At 47.5% G+C, this 20484-nt stretch overlaps 1 protein-coding gene across 2 annotated transcripts in view; it reads right to left on the reverse strand.

Moving 5' to 3' along the window:
- LOC125293979 (nuclear factor of activated T-cells, cytoplasmic 2-like) overlaps positions 1–18940 on the reverse strand; it is a 19477-nt gene extending 537 nt beyond the window's left edge. Inside the window, exons 1-6 of one of the 2 annotated variants that reach the window (XM_048242250.1) lie at positions 18671–18940; positions 15804–16740; positions 15257–15425; positions 7230–7432; positions 6906–7078; positions 3780–3920 (exon numbers count right to left, since the gene is read on the reverse strand). In XM_048242250.1, the coding sequence (XP_048098207.1) occupies positions 3780–3920; positions 6906–7078; positions 7230–7432; positions 15257–15425; positions 15804–16740; positions 18671–18728 (1681 nt within the window). In that variant the 5' untranslated portion in view covers positions 18729–18940. Of the gene's footprint in view, positions 1–3779; positions 3921–6905; positions 7079–7229; positions 7433–15256; positions 15426–15803; positions 16741–17355; positions 17668–18670 lie in introns of those variants that run through there. The other variant, XM_048242249.1, reaches the window with a different exon arrangement.
- Positions 18941–20484: the final 1544 nt, after the last annotated feature.

The raw sequence follows: 20484 nt of genomic DNA on the forward strand, positions 1-20484 counted from the left end.
TGTCAAATCTATTGTCATCACTGAAGTGCATCTTTCTGTCCAATAGCGTGGAACGGCTGAGTCACGGAGTCCACGCACACGTCCTCTTTAACGTTACACTACATCGCCCCAGTCTAGCCAGTCAGGGCCTGAGTGAAGCCCGTCCACCACCACATCACTTCCTGTTCCTCCAGAGTATCTTGACCTCAGCGACTCCATATCAAGAGAGCTGCAGGGTCATGAGGGTGATGGGGATTTCACTTCTGTTAGTGTCCACAGTGTGCTGGATGTGAGTAGATCGTATTACCGCAGTCAGGTGAGGATGATGTAGAAACGAGCTAAACCTGCAGAGCAGGCCTTTCCACCAGTGCCGCTCTGGATAAAGGGCCTGTTATAATCCAAGATGATGTGGCTTAAAATGGAATATAATTGCAGGAATTTAACAAATAATCAGCTGTTCACACATAAGTTATGCTGTTCCAACAATGTTAATATCTGTCTTCTTTTAATTTTATTCCCAAGCCAGTTCTGCGTACTGAAACCAAAGAGAGCTTTTTGATTCTTGAGAACCATAAACCTGACAGCAGTCTTGGCAGCAAATGACTTGTTGACTAATTTCACTAAGTTCTTATCATATAGCTCAAACGTTTGTCAATATGACGGTAGCTTCCCCGTAATTGGTGGGAATTTCCCGAGCCAGATGTTAGGCCTAGCGCTCGGCTCGAATGAGTCAGCGCCATACCGGGACAAAGGGTATTCCGAGCGCGCTGCCAGGCACAACAGTGCAAGGGCTGATGTGATGGATTGTGTGCGAGGACAGGTGCGGAGTTCTGCTGCTCATGCCTGCTCTCTGTTGGAGGCCCTCTGGGCTCGGCCTCCCCGCCTGCCATGAGCCACACACAGCTGTGTCCCATTCACAGGGATGTTGGGGTGCTCGTCATGCACACTGTGTGTCATGCAGAGAAACCCTCCAAAACAACAGCAAAGCCTCTCTCTCTAGCCTCCACCCCTCCCTCACTCTCCCTCATTCTTTCTCTCTCTCTAATTCTCTCTCTTTCTCTGACGCCAGGCATAGCTTTGGAGTGAAATAACAGAGCAGGGAACCCTGGCAGAAAAAAGAAAAGGAGAAAGTGAAATCTGTGAGACAGAGAGAGAAAGAGAGAGAGAGAGAGAGAGAGAGAGAGAGAGAGAGAGAGAGAGAAGGAAGCACCCAGGGGAGTCCACGTAGCGCTGCTGGCTTAGCAGAGGTTGCAGGAGACGGAGTGAGTGAGTCAGTCATCCCGGGCTGAACGCTCTCCTCTCCCCTCACTGCTTCCTGGGCAGCCCTCAGACTACAGCCCAGCACCATAAACACATTACAGCACAACACGACAACCACAGCACACTGCAGACACAACAAACACCACAGCACGACAACCACAGCACACGCCAGACACAACGCATGACAACTGACAACACTTGCAAAACATATCACAGCACAGCAACTCTAAAACACACACCGTCTGCACAACTACTAGAACACAACGGGACAAACTAGAGGTGCACGTGCACTGAGGTTACACAACCAATGAGATTAAATGAAGTCCTGACGGCTGACAGTAGCGTTCTGTTAACAGACCTTTTTAAAATATCTAACTCTTCAGTATTTTCACCTCTATTCAAAATGATCCTCATAATAGAAACGTTATCTTAGTTCAATATCTCTATTCTTCTGTCATGAAGCTACACACACACACACACACACACACACACACACACACACACACACACACACACACAGAGGCCATCTGTCATCAGGTCTCCACAAAGTAGAGCTCAAGCGTGAAGTGAGGAGAGAGCTGTCGCTCACACAGCTGCAGTCAGTGGCTCTGTTATCTCAACACACAACACACACACACACACACACACACACACACACACACACACATGGACACACACATGGACACATACACACACACACACACTCTCTCTCTCTCTCTCACACACACACACACAATGGCCCTTTACTCTTCATGATCCAGGGGCGCCAGGTCATGACCACACACCGTACACAGGCAAGCAGACGAGGATAACGAGGACACAAACTGCTGTCTAGCCTCTGGGTGGCTCTGGTGCTCATTTCAGCTCGTGATGTACAGTATGCTCATGCTGAGGCCTGCCGTTTAGAGGGCGGCAGGTGTACCGCCACACATCCACATACCAGGCATGTACTCTGACTGTGTGTAGCGCAGGCTGACCAAGGTCTGGCCACACTCTGGCCACGACAGTGAAAGTGCTGATGTCATTGGTGTCACTGGCGTGATTGGAGAGTGCTCCACCCCAATGGCATGGTCAAATGATCGACAGCACATGACCTACCACACTGCTAACAATGTGGGAAGTTAGAGTGGCCATTAGCAAGATCAGTGAAAGTAACAGAAACATGTATATCTGGCATATACACCACAAGGAAAAGACACTGTATATATATATAAATATATATGTGTATATAAGTATATATACTCTTTTGATCCCGTGAGGGAAATTGTTTCTGTTTTCACCTCTCTAATAGGAGGGTCTCAGGCTAGTCAGTGTGTAGTGGGGTCTGCCCCTCTCTTGGTGATTTCTGAGGGTCTAATGGAGACTTGAGAGGAGCCTGTGTGAAGAGGCATGAGGCCTCTGATGAGTCCATGAGGACGGCGTGGTTTTGCATCAGAAATCTGAGCGCCATGCAAATGCGTCGGCTGGAGATTAGGAAAGGTCAGGATTCAAATGGCAGCAGGGCGGCCTTTGGGAGAGCTGCAGGGAGCGGGACAGCAGGCGCAACAGTCAGGGCTCCAAGCGCCAGAGCGCTCTCTCTCTCCCTCTCTCTTTCTCCCTCTCTCTCTCTCTCCCTCCCTCCCTCCCTCTCCCTCCCTCTCTCTCTCCCTCCCTCTCTCTTTCTCCCTCTCTCTCTCTCTCCCTCTCTCTCTCTCTATCTCTCTCCCTCGCTCTTTCTCCCTCTCCTCCCTCCTCTCTCTCTCTCTCTCTCTCTCTCTCTCCCTCCCTCCCTCTCTCTCTCTCTCTCTCTCTCTCTCCGGGAGGAGGAGGGGAAAGGCCAAGGGTAAATGGGGCTGCCAGCTTATCAGAGCCATGCAAATGGCCACCGCGTAAACTCCTGCCCCGAGACACACCCACTCCGACTACACAACGCCACTGACCACACCTGGATGCCTCAAAGAAACCTAGTTGACCTGGACGCAAGAGAACGGACCTGCCACAGCACGGTGGTTTAGCGAGACAGAGAGAGAGAGAGAGGGAGATAGAGAGAGAGAGAGAGATAGATAAAGACAGAGAGATAGATAGACAGAGAGAGATAGAGAGATAGATAGAGAGAAAGGGAGAGCGATAGAGAGAGATAGATAGATAGAGACAGAGAGAGATAGAGAGAAAGGAAGAGAGATAGAGAAAAGCGAGATATAGAAGATAGAAGAGGGATAGATAGAAAAAAGAGAGATAGATAAAAAGAAAAAAGGGAGGCGAGGAATGACTTTGAGAGTGGGAGGAGAGAGTGAAAGAGAGAGTTTCACATGAAAGTGATACCCGTCACCCCAGTGTGGGCAGCCCCCCCCTGAGTGATGAGACAGTTCTCATGTTCTTGCTGGCGTAGTACAGAGCCGTATACATTCCTGTTAAGCCTTTCTTTCAGTTTCTTTGAAAGTTTGCACTGCTACAATCTTTTTTCAACTTCGACTAATGCAAAAAGAGGGACTATGTATACGTATCCACTGCACTCCTCAACAACCCACTCTGGACAAGCTGAAGGGCTTTAGTGTACACACCAGGGGTCTTCTCGGTGAAGATGACTTTGGAGTCGGAGCTGAAGTTCTGTCCAGTGAGGATCATCTGCTGGCCCCCCAGCACACTACAGCCATCCAGATCCTGCTTCTCCACCATGGGCAGCTCATGAGCTGAGCGCTGGGCTACAGAGAAGACAGTTACACACAGGTTACATTCACATACACACACACACAGACACACCATAATACACACTTACAGTTACACACAGGTTACATTCACACACACACAAAGACACACATACACACCACAATACACAGTTACAGTTACACACAGTTAAAAGCAAGCTAAAATATTGAGGATTTCTGAGAGATCCCTCCAAAGGCCCTGTAAAGAGATGTTTTCCCATCCAACTCTAAATAAAGTAGGACATAGCATGTTATTCACTACACCCTCACACACTGCTTTATGCGGTGCATGGTGCCACTCGTACAGTGACTCTAGGTCACCATGTTGAAGAGCTATGGCTGGGAAATAACTTCAAGCTTTAACCACTGCAGCCACATCTCAGGCATATCACTCCTCCACACTCTTGAAATGTGTATGCTGAGCAGGGCTAAACCAATCAGAAACCACATGAACAATGATGAAAGCAAAGTAACTGTTTTAAAACAATCACTACCTCTTCCACAACAACTTCCATTATTTTTCTTAAAGCCAGTTTTATGGCTGCATACAGAGCATTATGTTGTTTCCACTGATGGAGTATAGTAAAGGGATATGAGATACAGTGGAGCCACTGATTAATACTGTCTATTATCTTCACAAGAGCCCGATAAGACATGTCTCCTCAGGGAGTAGCAAGTCCCCTCCGCTGCGCATCGGGGTCCGGTTCACCTTTTGGACTTATTTTCCCGATAATGACCGGCGTTCTATACACTATCCCTTACGTATTACTAATGACACAGACACATCTAAGTTCACACACACAAACATACATTAAAATCGGACATTTTTGCACTTTGGTCCATGCTATTGCTCATTGGTGGATGTTGTTTTCCTTCTATGACATGAGGTAATGACACGATGAGTCAGAAGGGCCCTTCGTTCACTTTTGTTTGCTTTTGGTCAAGAGGAAATATCTAAATCAATGTCTGTCCATTCAAAAATAAAACAGCTGGTGGCTTCATCCAGCCCTCTACAGCAACTCAATATCCGTTCAGGCCAACCCAGACAAACACCTAAGACAAGACCTTTGAACAGGTATGCCAAGCACCAAACAGGTTGAGTAAACAAGCCAGACAACACCTGACGCACCTTGACTAAATGATCAGAGACTGAATGAAGTTGTGCATGTGTGTTCCTGTCATATTTCTTTTCTGAAGCGTTACTTTTAACAGTTAATAATAGCAAAACCCTTACTGAGCAGAAAACACTGACCTTTCACATACACACTCGTAGAAGCATGCGAGGGTGTTCTTGGACTCATTTGATTTGTTTACACTGTTACGCCTGTTATGGATGATTCCCAAACCAGCTGAATTATATGGACGTATTACTAAAGCACACACCAAACTGCAGTGTGTCTACAATATGATCGTATTCATTTAGCTACGCCTGTGCTGATCTGACTGACAGCGCTGAACAGTATTCATTTAGCTACGCCTGTGCTGATCTGACTGACAGCGCTGAACAGTATTCATTTAGCTACGCCTGTGCTGATCTGACTGACAGCGCTGAACAGTATTCATTTAGCTACGCCTGTGCTGATCTGACTGACAGCGCTGAACAGTATTCATTTAGCTACGCCTGTGCTGATCTGACTGACAGCGCTGAACAGTAGTCATTTAGCTACGCCTGTGCTGATCTGACTGACAGCTGAACAGTAGTCATTTAGCTTCGCCTGTGCTGATCTGACTGACAGCTGAACGGTATTCATTTAGCTTCGCCTGTGCTGATCTGACTGACAGCGTGAACAGTATTCATTTAGCTTCGCCTGTGCTGATCTGACTGACAAGCTGAACAGTAGTCATTTAGCTCGCCTGTGCTGATCTGACTGACAGCGGCTGAACAGTAGTCATTTAGCTTCGCCTGTGCTGATCTGACTGACAGCTGAACAGTATTCATTTAGCTTCGCCTGTGCTGATCTGACTGACAGCGCTGAACAGTATTCATTTAGCTACGCCTGTGCTGATCTGACTGACAGCGCTGAACAGTATTCATTTAGCTACGCCTGTGCTGATCTGACTGACAGCGCTGAACAGTAGAACTGTGTTTTCTTCATCACTGCACAAGAAATTGAAATCGTGCTGCTCACTTCCTGAAAAATGATATGCCGCAGAGATAAACAACAATGGCAGTATTCAGTGTGTGTCCCAATCCAGTGATATGCAGTGTGTGTCCCAATCCAGTGATATGCAGTGAGACAGAAGAGATTACATTGGGCAGCCGTGACCCACTGGTTAGCTCTGGACTTGTAACCGGAGGGTTGCCGGTTCAAGCCCCGACCAGTAGGCACGGCTGAAGTGCCCTTGAGCAAGGCACCTAACCCCTCACTGCTCCCCGAGCGCCGCCTTTGTAGCAGGCAGCTCACTGCGCCGGGATTAGTGTGTGCTTCACCTCACTGTGTGTTCACTGTGTGCTGTTTGTGTTTCACTAATTCACCGATTGGGTTAAATGCAGAGACCAAATTTCCCTCACGGGATCAAAAAAGTATATATACTTATACTACATGGAACCTCACACTCATCACTGCAGTCCTACTAAGCTATGGGTTGAGTTTGACTTTTACAAACTGTCGATTAAGCTAAAGAAACTATTTTGTTCAATGTAAATCAGTTCTTGTAAGATATATTAAATAGAAGCTGCTGACCAACCCAAGCAGCCAGTGGTTTGGCTGGTTAGCAGGTTAGCTAATTAGTTAGCTAGACATCCACCACAAGGCTACTGAACCGTATAGTGTTCACAAGAGGGAAAAGGTCATTGCTGATCCTCACTCAGACTCTGACAATCTCAGAAACTACCAGCATTACATGGCATTGTCTGTCTCGTTGGGACATTGAACTGATGTGTGTCTGCGCTGATCGGTGGCATTGTCAGTTTGTCACATGCAGCCCAGCCAAAGGTATGTGTGTGTGTGGGGGGGGGGGGGGGGGGGGGGGGGCACTCACAGCACTCAATGGGGTGGGAGGCCACCTGCAGGGACACGTGCTGGCCGTTGGCCTGGGGAATGTGCACCCGGAACACCAGCCGGACACGAGTGTTCTTACGCCCGATGTCCGTCTCGCCTTTCCTCAGCTCGATGTCTGCATTACGAAGCTTCAGGATCCCAGCACAGTCAATTCTGAAGACAGACACAGACACAACACACATTTTGATTTCTTTACTTAGCAACCAGGTCCAGTTACAGTTAATGTCCAGACATAATTAAACATTAGAACATCTACATCATGGGTAAAGACACACACACACACACACTCTTCTAGTGGACTCACATTGCCTTCATGTTGTTCTTAGGCTCGAGGGGGATCTCCAGGACCTTGGTGCTGCTGATGATCTTCTCGTAGCTGGAGGTGGTGACGGTCTTGCCGGTGATGCGGTGCACCTGGTAGAAGGCATGTGGCTTGAGGATGCGCTCATCTGCGGTGCCAATGAAGATCTGAAGCCCAAGGGGCTCCTTCCCCCGGTACCCACGAAGCTGCACAACACAACACAGCAGCACACCATGTTACATTCACCACCAGCTGCAACACACAACACAGCAGCACACCAATCTCTACAGCAGTGCAAATGCTGCATGCATTTATCTTCCTCATACTACAAAGTATGTAATGTATGGATTTCAGCAGCAATCACAGCAGTGAGCTCTGGGTTGAGGTCTTCCCTGAATCTTCACGGTTCAATTCTAAAATGATTCTCAGTGCACCTTGTCCTTCAGTGATCATTCATATATAAATATACAAATACATTATTTAACTTCCTGCATCGATCCATCCACCAATCGTCTTTATGACATTAGCCAAGCAATGCGTTTATGCAGCTAATATTCTACCTAGCTCTCGTTCTGACTGCCACAGTTACAAATATCATTTTAACACATCAGTCTGCTTCCTCTGATCACACAAGGCCGTTCTGAGAGTTCCCCTATCTCCGACAGTTAGAATCCTCATGAGACACACAGACAAACCGACACACACATATACACACTTTACACTTTGCAATGTGACAGACACAGACCATGGCCACGGACCAACACACTTTCATTTGCTTCTCAGAGACTCAGCCTGCAGATAGATATTATACACCACAGGCTGACTATGGCCTTTCTATACAATATATGAATAAATGAAACATGCATGCATAGACAAATACACAAAGATGAGCAGCCATATGTTTGTGTATTTCTGCATACATACATGCATACCCTTCCCTACACACTAAACCAAAACACATGAAAACACAAACACACGGCTGACAGTAGCACTGAGACTTGCTGAGAGCTCTCTTACCTCTACATGTCTGTCTAGTTGAGTCTATGACCAGACACACACACACACACACACACACACACACACACACACACACAGACCTCAATCTTTAAAACCCCTGAGCCCTTAGCAGGAGGTTCATCAGCCATCCTGATCCAAGCAGTCCAGACAAAGAGGCCAGGAGGCTCCCCAGAGCAGGAGGAGGAGGAGGAGGAGGAGGAGCAGGAGGAGGAGGAGGAGGAGCAAGAGGAGGAGGTGCAGGCCTCCCTCTGCTCCACAGGAGCTGTCTAGACTGTCTGGAGTAGGACCAGCAGCAGGCAGCACTGGGACCTGGAGCAGCACCAGTGATACATGCACACATGCTAACAGTAGCACCAGTGATACATGCACACATGCTAACATGCTAACAGCAGCACCAGTGATACATGCACACATGCTAACATGCTAACAGCAGCACCAGTGATACATGCACACATGCTAACAGCAGCACCAATGATACATGCACACATGCTAACATGCTAACAGCAGCACCAGTGATACATGCACACATGCTAACAGCAGCACCTACATGCACATACTGTACGCTAACAGCCAACCAGACACACACACACACACACACACTCCTCAACATGCTACTTGGCTACACTATGCCACTTAAATATATATGCAGTTATAGAGTTCCATAGAGTTTGTAACTAGCCTTACATGGGCTAAGAACTATAGTGACTGATCTCAGTTGCATAAAAAGCAGGTGCAAGTTTACCACTGGCGGTTTTGTGAAACCGGTGAGGTTTTGTTAGCGATTCGCTTTATGCAGGTCAATACCATGCGCCCGGCGGTTTAGGAGACTGAAACCGATGGCTTTTTGAAACGGCTTCGAGGGGGGGAATTTTGAAACCGCCGGCTAACTTTAAGCCGTGTAGGCGTCTGTAGGTCGCGAAGCCAGCAACTTTATGGCGACATAGCCCCACCTCTCAACTCAGCCACGGCACTCGACCTGACATGCTGCTTGTCAAAACAAACCAAACTATTTATTTATCATATTGTAACGTCAGTGCCTTTTGGACTGAGTGCTAGCCTCCCAGAATGCAATGTGTGTGAATGCTGGTTTGTGTAATGTCGGTTTTAGTTAGTGTAATTGCGTTTTCCTTGTCATGTATGTGTTAGCTTGTGTAGTCTTTCTTTAGGTTTTACTTCATGTGTATTACCCGGTGTATTGTATGTGACAACCCTGTTTGTGTATCGTGCTTGTTTTATAGACTTCCCTTGTGTTTCCTATGTAATGGTGTCTTGGTCTTTATATGTGTGTGAACTGTGTGTGTCGCTATCAAATCGTTACATTGGTGTCAGAAGCGACTTTCGAACATGGCCTCCGCTCAGCGCGAGAAGTTGGGAGCGGGAGACCTCACCACTGGGTGGAGGCCCACGCAAGAGGATCCGGAGAGAGCCCTTGTAAGGGCTGCTGAAAAGCTTGAGGCCTTCTGTCGTTACTGCCACCGGCGGAGAGGAGCTGTTGCCTGGACCTGCCTGCTGCCATGGGAGATCTTGCCGGAAGAGGGGCCTGAAGAAGCGGTCGCGGAGAAGACGACGCTGGCCTGGGCACTGACTCCACTGCGAGAAGACCAGGAGCCCCTGCCCCCGCCGGGCGGCTCGAGGCTGGAGCTGGCGGTGGCCCTGGCAGGCCCAGCGTGAGCAGAGCCGAGGGAGAGCGGGGGGGGGGGGGGGGGAAGAGGTTCATGGACAACGGATTGGTTGGCCCGAACGCTGGGGCAGCGAACTCACGACGGTGGGGCAGCCTCGACAGAAAGGCCCTCTGAACTCTGAACTTTAAAACGTTTGGGTGCGTGTGAGAGGCACCGTGCTGTGTGGGGTGCCCGTTCTGGGGGCCTGTTGGCGGCGCCAGAGGGAAAAAAAAAAAGGTTTGCTGTGCTGGGGAGATAGCACAGGCAGAAGAGGGGGGTCAAGCCTTCGTGACCATGGCGGAGTGGAGCGGGCGGGGAGCAAGGGCGACAGCTCTCACGAGGCAGCCTGTGAGGAGGGCCTTGAGAGCCGGTAGCTGGCGCCCTGAGGCATGGCGTGAATCCGGCTGCAGCGGAGCTGGTGCCTGCCCTATCCTGGCGGTGCGACTGTGGAGTGGAGGCGGCGGAGGTGCAGCTACAGTTGACCCGTGAGTTCGGTGCTTGGTGCCATAGTCCTCTCGGTAGTAAGGCCACCCTAGGGCCCGCCTGGAAGGGGGAGGAGTGCAGCGGTGACCGCATGCGTGGAAAGTGCAGCCTGAGGCGGCTACTGAGAGGGAGCTGGTGGCGGCGGGGGCGGCCGCGTGGCTGCTAGCCGCGCCCGCCCTGGATTGCTAGCAGCGTGGCAGCCCGTTGAGTGAGCTCCTGCGACCTGTATGCACCCACCACGTGTTGTTGGCGGGTACCACAGACTGATGGACTGAAGCGAGTGAATGCCCACACCGACATTATGGCAATGGCTAAGTGAGGACATTTTGCCGAGGACGGCAATAGCTAGCGAGGGGGCTGTGTAACGTCGGTGCCTTTTGGACTGAGTGCTAGCCTCCCAGAATGCAATGTGTGTGAATGCTGGTTTGTGTAATGTCGGTTTTAGTTAGTGTAATTGCGTTTTCCTTGTCATGTATGTGTTAGCTTGTCTTTCTTTAGGTTTTACTTCATGTGTTTTACCCGGTTTATTGTATGTGACAACCCTGTTTGTGTATCGTGCTTGTTTTATTGACTTCCCTTGTGTTTCCTCTGTAATGGTGTCTTGGTCTTTATATGTGCGTGATTCCCGCTTCCACGAATAAACCTTTGATTGGACAACTGTGTGTGTCGCTATCAAATCGTTACAATATTAAAATGTGGCCCCTTAGAGCACAGTCTCAGCTGCAGCAACGAAACCGCCGGGTGAGGGGCCGTTTACATGACACACAGAGGTGTAACCGGCTAAATGTGCTGTAGTGCATATGCCAGACCAGTCGATGGCGCCTCTGTGCAGAAGCGTCACGATAATTTCGCGTGAATCGTAAGAAAAGAAAACATTGTTGAAACAGTTTGTTAAGCCAGAGGAATGTCTAATAAGGGCTCTGGTTAAGCAGTCGCATGAAATAAGGGGGGCTACAAGACAATTAGGTTTCTTAATTCAACTGTTAAACTAATAAAGTTCATTTTTCAAGGTATGTGACTGCTATGTGAAATTTCAAATGCCCAGCCTCACGCATTGCGTGGGTCTGAACACCACTGGAGAAAACACTAACATGCAGTAAGCTAGTGTTTAACTGAGATAAACTAGCGTGTGCTTCTAACTTAGCCACTAAAGGCTGATAGGCTACATTGTGCACATAAATCATGACGGGGAAAGAAAAAAATTTTTAATATGATAAATAAATGGTTTGGTTTGTTTTGACAAGCAGCATGTCAGGTCGAGTGCGTGGCTGAGTTGAGAGGTGGGGCTATGTCGTCATAAAGTTGCCGGCTTCACACCTACAGGCGTTTACAAGGTGAAAGTTAGCGGCGGTTTCAAAAGTTCCCACTTGGAAGCCGGTTTCAAAAAGCTATCGGTTTCAGTCTCTAAACTGCGGGCGTCGTGTACACAAGGCGTAACCGTTAACAAAACCTCACGGTTTCACAAAAACCCGGCGTCGATATGCTTGCACCTGAGTGTGTGTTTGCAGCGACCTTAGTGTTAGTCTGAATGTGTGTTTGCAGCAACCCTACAGTAGTGTTAGTCTGAGTGTGTGTTTGCAGCGACCCTAGTGTTAGTCTGAGTGTGTGTTTGCAGCAACCCTAGTGTTAGTCTGAGTGTGTGTTTGCAGCGACCCTAGTGTTAGTCTGAGTGTGTGTTTGCAGGTGAGTGAGTGAGCGAGAGTGTAGTAGCTCTGTGGTGTGTAATAGTTGGCTTGAGGTGTACAAGACAAGCCTGCATGAGGAGGTTCATGATTAATGATTAGAATAGAATAGAATACAATACAATCGTAGATTTGCTTTTATAGACCACAATAACCCCTAACACATGCAGATTAGAATAGAATAGATTACAATACAACTGTAGATTTGCTTTTATAGACCACAATAACACACACCTTAAAAGATACCGTTTCTACAGTGCTGTTCATTTTGTAACAAAGCTGAAATACGAACACGCACAGGTATGTGCGCGCGTACCCGTGCACACACACACACACACACACGCATGCACACACTCACACACATGTAGACACCCCCCTACTCACCCACCCACTCACCACACACCCACACACTTATTTATGATGCACATCGAGCATATTAGCCAGCTCAAAAAGAAGAGCAGAGAAGTCTATTCGGAAGGAAGTGTGCAGAAACCACTAAGCATGAAGCAGCAGCTCGACTATATTTACGTGCTCCAGAGAGAGAGAGGTGTCATATTCATCTCTTCACCTCACTCTCTTTCTGATGTCTTTTCAACACTACATTGTGGGCTGTACATTGTGAAATGTAATGGCTTTGTTAGAGAAATTATACTTGCATATAGATTTCACCAGCAAAATGAACTGCCAATTAATATATTAAAAACAGCAGGTTCCTGAACTGAACTTGACATCACATCAGCATGGTAGTAATGAATGATACATCACTTTGGGTCAGTATGTTTATTCAAAAGGCAACAATTCAGATGTTGATAATGATGAAGATAAGAAAATAGAGACAATCACATTGATAGTGGGAAAGCACTAGCTTAAACGCTTTCTGCCAGGAATAAAATAAATGTGTTCAAACTTCAAACTGTACTGTAGAACAGTGTATACAGTAACTGTGCTTGTTCACTCTAGTCTAAGGCCTGTTTTGTGTGGGATTGGCCTAGTCTAGCTTGAATATATAAATATATAAACTAATAAGTAAATAAATATTTTCATCAAGAAAGAAACACTTTGACGTTTTCCCGTAGGAGTAGGTTTATGTATTAAGCAGACAGATTGTGGATGCTCTAGAAAGGCTGTGTGTGTGTGTGTGTGTGTGTGTGTGTGTGGTGAGTGTGAGTGTGAGTGTGTGTGTGTGTGTGTGTGTGTGTGTGTGTGTGTGTGTGAGTGTGTGCTGGGGTGAAAGAAGCCTGTGCTTTGGCTTGTAGCAACAAACACTCTGGGCTTGTGGCCACTAAACACTCTTACCATGGATACAAATGGGATTCACTAGGGGAGAACCTTGGAAAAATAAGTGGAGGGCAGATGAAAGATTCCAAGGGAGAGAGAACTCGTTGGAAAACCAAAAGTGGAGGGGGCAAGAGTGAAAGCCTGCGCAAACGGTTTTCGCGCATACGCTGCTTCTTAGAGAAATGCCTTCATTCCTTTGATTTTCTTCGACATAGACTCCAGTTTTGTCATACAAGTTTGCGCGTTTTGGTTTACACTGTATCTACACATTTGAACGCCTGACTCCTTGGTTTTGGACGGTTTCTTGCGGTGAGGAAAGAAGGGAAGTTTAGGGGAGCCAAAGAGTGCTCAGGGAAGGAGGGAAGATGAGAGGCACACAGAGAGTAGCCCAGCAGGTGAAGGGCAGTTAGTAGCCCAGCAGGTGAAGGGCAGTTAGTAGCCCAGCAGGTGAAGGGCGGTTAGTAACCCAGCAGGTGAAGGGCGGTTAGTAACCCAGCAGGTGAAGGGCAGTTAGTAGCCCAGCAGGTGAAGGGCGGTTAGTAGCCCAGCAGGTGAAGGGCAGTTAGTAGCCCAGCAGGTGAAGGGCAGTTAGTAGCCCAGCAGGTGAAGGGCGGTCAAAGACACAGAAGACAGTTAATAAGAAGGAGAATGAAAGTGTGAAAAAGAGGATGGAGCCCTTTGTCACTGTCATCCATGACCATGTAACTCACCACAGTAAGCTACACTGACCACAACACACAGCAGCCAACGGAAAGCCATAAACACTCTAACTACAGCATGGCTGTGTGTGTGTACATGTGTGTGCATGTGTGTATATATATGTGTGTGTGTGTGTGTGTGTGTGTATCTCTCTCTCTGTCTCTGTGTGTGTGTGTGTGTGTCTCAGCACAGGTCAGCCTGGGCAGCACACCCTCACAGTTCTGCTAAACACATCATTACACACAGTTTACACTGAGTACCAAACAGCTTAAAAAATGTCATAAGGAGTAAGCAGTTGCCATAGTGATACCCAAAGCTCCGTGGTAAACACAGGGCAGGAAGTCTAGGACTTCACCTCAGCCATGCCACTTTTCACAACAGCACACCAGGAACGCAAAACCAAATAATCCGATCTGTTTGAGTGAAATGTTCATGCCCTTCTGACTCTGGTGTTTAGAGACTGTCTGCCTCTGAGGTGGAAGACCCAGTTCCCCTCTACTATTGTAGTCATTTCACCTCACAAGAGGAAGTTGTTGTCACTAAGGTGCAACAGAAAAGTTACGTTAGTTTGAGGTTTCCAACATGTGCTTGAACCCAATGGTTTCTAAAGATGCCTCAAACACAAACACAGACCATGCCTGAGATGGAGTTGAGTATGCCTTGTGCTATTTTTAAATCCTGCCAGTGGGTCTTTGGGATCCAAAGATGGCCACCATGTCTCTGTGAAAAGAAACAAACACAAGCTGCCAGGCCACTAATCCTCCGGAGTAATATTTTAAATATTTAATAATACTCATACCCATAACAGTCGCACTGAACCTCGTCCAGTGCTTCTTCCAAACAACTACTGAATGAACTGCCAGAGGCACTGTTCTCGGCACGCTTATTCATTTCACTGGGCAACACACATGTATGTCTACACAAACACCCTACCACATGTATGCATCCAAAATAGACATGCGCACACATACACACAGTCACACACACACACACACACACACACACACACACTCAATCTCTGTCTCTCTCTAGGCCATTTTCATAAACCTGACTTGAGGCGAAAGTCCTGCTCATTATATAATGATGAGGAAATACCATGACACAGAGGAGCAGTCTGTGAGCGAGATGCCCAGATAACGAGAGCGGCAGACGAGGGCCTGTGTGTGAGACAGGCCAGTGAGAGATGGACGCAGAGGGGGAGCGCTCGTACCTGCACTACCGGGTGTCCCCCTGTAGGGGCTTTGACGGCCCCGCGGCTGCCCTCTGTCTCGTAATGGGCGCGGTGGTGTGGCTTGGGCTGGACCTCGATGTACAGCTCATACTGGTCAGTGCGACTGGGCAGGGGCCACTCCAGAGGAGGCAGAGAGGCCACAGGGATGCTGGGAGATATGACAACATTATACACATGTAATACACACACACACACACACACAGACACACACACACACACACACACAGACACACACACACACACACACAGACACACACACATACACAGACACACACACACTCACACAGACACACACACACACACACACACACACAGACACACACACACACACACACAGACACACACACACACACACACACACACACACACACACACACACACACACAGCGCTGCTGTGGCTAAGGGCTACTCCCTCACTTTCGTTCCCCTTTTTAATCTCATATGCTCGTGTACAATGGTAACCTTGGTAGGTTTTTAATCTCATATGCTCGTGTACAATGGTAACCTTGGTAGGTTTTGTAATCACCTGCAAATGCCTGGGATTGCTGGGAGCTGTTTGGTCCAGATGGCAGGCGGGATGACATAGAAGGACTCAGGCTTGGTTTTGACATCCTGTTGGCATGGCAACACGTAGCTCTCAGTGGGGGCTTCAGGGTAGACCCCGTACCCCTGGCTGCTGTTGGTCGTCCTGATGATCTTGGTGGGCACGGAGCTGGGCTGGGCCACGTTAAAGCCGTTGATGACCTCTGACCCGTAGTGGACGCCCCCACTGACGGCCGATGGGTGGTGGTGGTGGTCATGGGCGGCGTGGGGGGAGGGGCTGCGGGAGCGTGGCCCGGCGACGAGCCCGGGGTTGCGGTACATGTGATAGCGCTTGCCCCTCATGGGAGGTGGAAGCTGAGCCGGGGCGAGGAGGGTGAGCGCGGGCCGCCCGCAGTCCTCCGTCAGGCTGGCGCGCGGGGAGGTGCCCGGGGAGCCGCCGCTGGTCTGGATGCCCTGGAAGCGCGGGCACAGGTCGCCGGCCGTCTGGCCGTTGCTGGGCGACACGCAGGGCGAGGCCCAGGGCGAGTAGCTCTCCGAGTGCCAGCTGGTGGACGAGTTGCTGCTGGCCGGGCTCAGGCAGGCCGGCTCGCGGTAGGCCAGGCTGTCTTGTCCCGGCACGGTCAGCGCCTGCCGCGGGCTGGTGTTGAGCAGCTGACCCTGCAGCGAGTCGCGTGCTTGGATGTAGTGCTCACGGGACGGCGTGATCTCGATGCGCGGACTGAGAGCTGGAGCGCCGGAGGGACGCGCCTGGCCCAGGAAGCCTTTGGCCTCAAAGCTCTCGTAGTCAGGCAAGCCTTCAGGGTTTGGCTCACTATAGGACGGGCTGCAGGACTTGAGGCCAAAGCCAGCGGTGTCCTCCAGGGTGTAGGAGAGGCTGCCAGGGGAGCTAAGCACTTTGTGCGTGGAGAGACCTGGCTCATCTGCCAAACAAACACACAAGAACCAATCATAAATACAGATCTCTTATTCTAAACACAATCTAAAGTATAAGAACAGTGATGTAGACTAACTGCTTTCACCAGTTGTCACGGAAACAACAACAGTAGATCTTGTGGGTTTCAGCATGGAATAAATATTGTCTGTTTGGATACAATCTACTGATGCCACTACATGAGCCATTCAAAGGTGCAAAAAGTCTCTGAGTTCATAGTCATGGAAAATCAAGTGGGTCTTTTCTAGGTGAAGGGCTGTAGCTGTAAGAAATTATTCATTCATTCATACAAAAATAACTTCTACAACTCCACGTAAAATGAAGTGCAAAAGCAGACAATGTAATGATAGCATTATTCTCTCCAAACACATTTGTTCCAGTTCATAATGACTTTAATGAGCGATATATCGATACAAAATAAAAATAAAAGCATTTGAAGGCAGGTTAGATGTTTGAGAATGTGCATCATGATGAACTGTCAAGTAATCAAATCCAACATGCGTTAAGGATAATTCAGGGTATTTAGGTAAATACACCCTCTATACAAGCTGTGTTACTCCTTTGATAATAGGTTAACATTATATTCTAAATAAGCACAACAAACCTCGATTCTCCCCAGGGAAGTCGCTGCTTGGCGGCTCATATTCAAACAGGTAGGCAAACTCCAAGTCATCTTGGCAGTTCACTTGACTGAGCTCTTCAGCCAACTCGAGCGCATGAACTTTGTCGTCGTAAAAAGAGGTCATCTGATTTATTTTATCGTTAACTTTAGGAAAGCGATGACCATTCGAAAAGCTGCCACGAAATAGACACCTCACACGCCTTGTCTACAGCGCAAAGAAAATCAGGCAGAGACGCAACCGGCAAGGCTAAGGGAATTAGGGTAGGGTAGAGGCTAAGCTTCTCGTTAACTTCAAAAACGCTTTTGCTGCATTTGAAGGCTAGTGACAGGCAGACTACAAGTCTTCCTCATTGGCTTCCTGTTTCATCTCAACCACTTGTAGATAAGGCGTGTCTGGACTCATTCAGTAGTGCTGCTAGGATGGCACATGAGCGAAAAGGGGACGGAATACGCCTCCTGTTGATAGGTTAGAGAGTGACAGGTGCAATTACAGCATCCTCTTGTGCTGCTGTAACATGACACACCCCCTCAGGTAATGCAGTATTTTAATATCAGTCAATATGCCACTATCAGTATGAATGATTCGTCCATATAGTAACTTTACAGTGCTATGAAACATATGGCTATGATGATGGTGCGCATCATGAAGTAATGGACAGATAGATAGGTCATTTAGGCCATTGAAGCAATCTGCTCAGCATGTTTGTGGTGTAGTATTCACAGATAATACACTTATTCGACAAAAGTAACAGAACACACAAAACATCAGATTCTGCTTTGGGTTAGCTTCAACTTTTACGTTATAGCCTAGACATGTAGCCTAGGCTACAGTGCAGTCGCTTCTAGGAAATTATGCCAGGTGAGCCTTCTGTGTCGAATTACAGGCTTCCACACTGTGCGCACCAGGGCACATCAAATCTATATTAACCTAAAACATGTTATGCCTCTGACCAGACATAACGTTGCACCTACAGTCTCGATTTAATACCAGCAACCACACGACTGCCTTTAGGTCAAGTCAGAAAAAACTTCATTTGACGTTCTCGGTCATCACTTTTTGTCTTGTCAAACTCTTCTTTGATAGCTTAATTCAGGAGTCTAACTGTAAAAATATATTTCTGATAGTATGTTGTAGATTTAAGCAAAACAGTTGTAACTGAACATGTAATTAACACCAATTTTCTATATGTTTCAGCTTGTATATGTAAATTTATTTTACAAGAAGAATTGTTAAATAGTATCAAATAGTTGATTACCAGAAATCAGATCACAACACTTCAGCACGCGCCATCCATACCTTGATCCATCGACCTCATGTGGTGATACTGCGCCAGCCTCCAAGTTTCTCTAAACATTTTGAAAATAAAAGTTCTAAATTACTGGTTAAAGAAAGAAATCTTTGAGCTATGTCTCATAGCAGGTAAAAAATCCGATGAATGGGTGAAATCTGCAATGAAGTATAAACTGTCAAATACTCCGTTTAAGAGCGAAAAATCATGGAGCTAAAACAGAACCGCTTGCTATAGTTATGGTGTGAGCTCCTTTTCCTTGCTCAGAGGATTACTTGAGTATCTAGAGCGGCTTCCTTCCCCGCTCTGGGTGTTTATAATGGTCCAATGCTGTAAAAGAACGGGATTCCCTCAGTGTTTCCTCCTGTTTGTGCGCTTTGCCATGGAAACCTGGAGCGGCTCCATCGCGGAGACTCTGGGCTTTCCTGCAAAGCCCACACTGAGGAATCCATGACGTCTCCAGCCGTTGCGCCAAGGCATTTCTGCGGCTTCTCTCAGACAGTGGCACACAAGAACTTCATTGTGGAGATGAAGAAATTGCTGAAAGAGGGGAGAAAAAATGAAAACAGGAGCGATGTTTAAATATGTACAGAAACTGTGTTACACAGTGGCGTTTTACTGTTCGCGTGGTTTAAAGCCAATATGAAATATGAGTTGAAACGCTAGCTCGGAACATAACGGCATCTTTCATAAGCTTGCAGTTTCTTCAGCCGCACGAGGAAAAATCACTCATAGATTTAATAACACTTTTGCCAAAAGTGTCCTAGATGGAACTATGGAGTAGATTCCAATCCTTCCACAGATTTAACCCATTTTCTAATGGAAACTTGCTATGTTAGAGGGGGTCATCTGACATCATACGTGAGGCGGTGATATGAGCTGATCGGAAAAAGGACGAAATCCCATGGACAGCCAGTAAAATCTAATCCACTTGCCATGAAGAGAGATTCTGGATGAGCTACATCTGCTAGAGTGAGGATGGTTCATTTTTAACAGACTTTTTAATGTTTTTTTGGAAAACTGATGATAAACCTGTTAGTTCAATTTCAAATGTTACTGTCAGGTCAGATGAAGCAGGCTAATGGATGACCATGGACTTGTGTGGCCTAATACCCTGAATGATGTAAATCAAACACTTTCAGATTGGTAACTCAGATTGATCAGATTGGTTTGCATCTATAGGTTAGTGTCATTCTAGAAATCAAATCAAGTAGGCCTAATATTCATACCAAAACCAACAAGTTTTATTCTTTGTCTTACAACACAAACCTCTACATGGTCATCATATGCATTACAGAGCAGTAATTGTAGGCCCTCAGTGCATTTGTGTGTGTGTGTTTTTTTTATATATAGACTAGCCTACTTAGTTCTCAGCGGAGGGTGGGCCGTGCTGCTGTAAGATGACAGTGGGCAACTGAGCAGGCCGGCCAGCAAGAGGCTGAGACACTGCTGTCTTTGACGCTCACACACAGCCATTTAACCCTCCTCAAGTCATATCGTTATGGACAGACACACACAAGGACTCCAAGCTATCTGAGCAGAGCTGAGTGCTGGTACTCCCCAGCCATAAATGTTTCATGAAAGGCTAATGTAACCCATTAACAGCCTCACCCACAACCTGGCCAAGGAAGCTGTGGCATGTTGGAAATCCAGCGGCGCCAAGGTAAACTCCTCAGGATTTACAGTTAGAACATGCCTATGCCCTCTAGCAGGAGAGCAAGCACTTGGTGAAGCTTTCTCACTGAATTAATCCCTCTTTAATCCGCCATTTCATCAGCAGTTTTTAAAGCCGTGAGTTACTATTAATTCTCTTGTCATTTCA

The sequence above is a fragment of the Alosa alosa genome, chromosome 4, assembly GCF_017589495.1.
Source record: "Alosa alosa isolate M-15738 ecotype Scorff River chromosome 4, AALO_Geno_1.1, whole genome shotgun sequence".
In the NCBI taxonomy this organism is placed as follows: Eukaryota; Metazoa; Chordata; class Actinopteri; order Clupeiformes; family Clupeidae; genus Alosa; species Alosa alosa.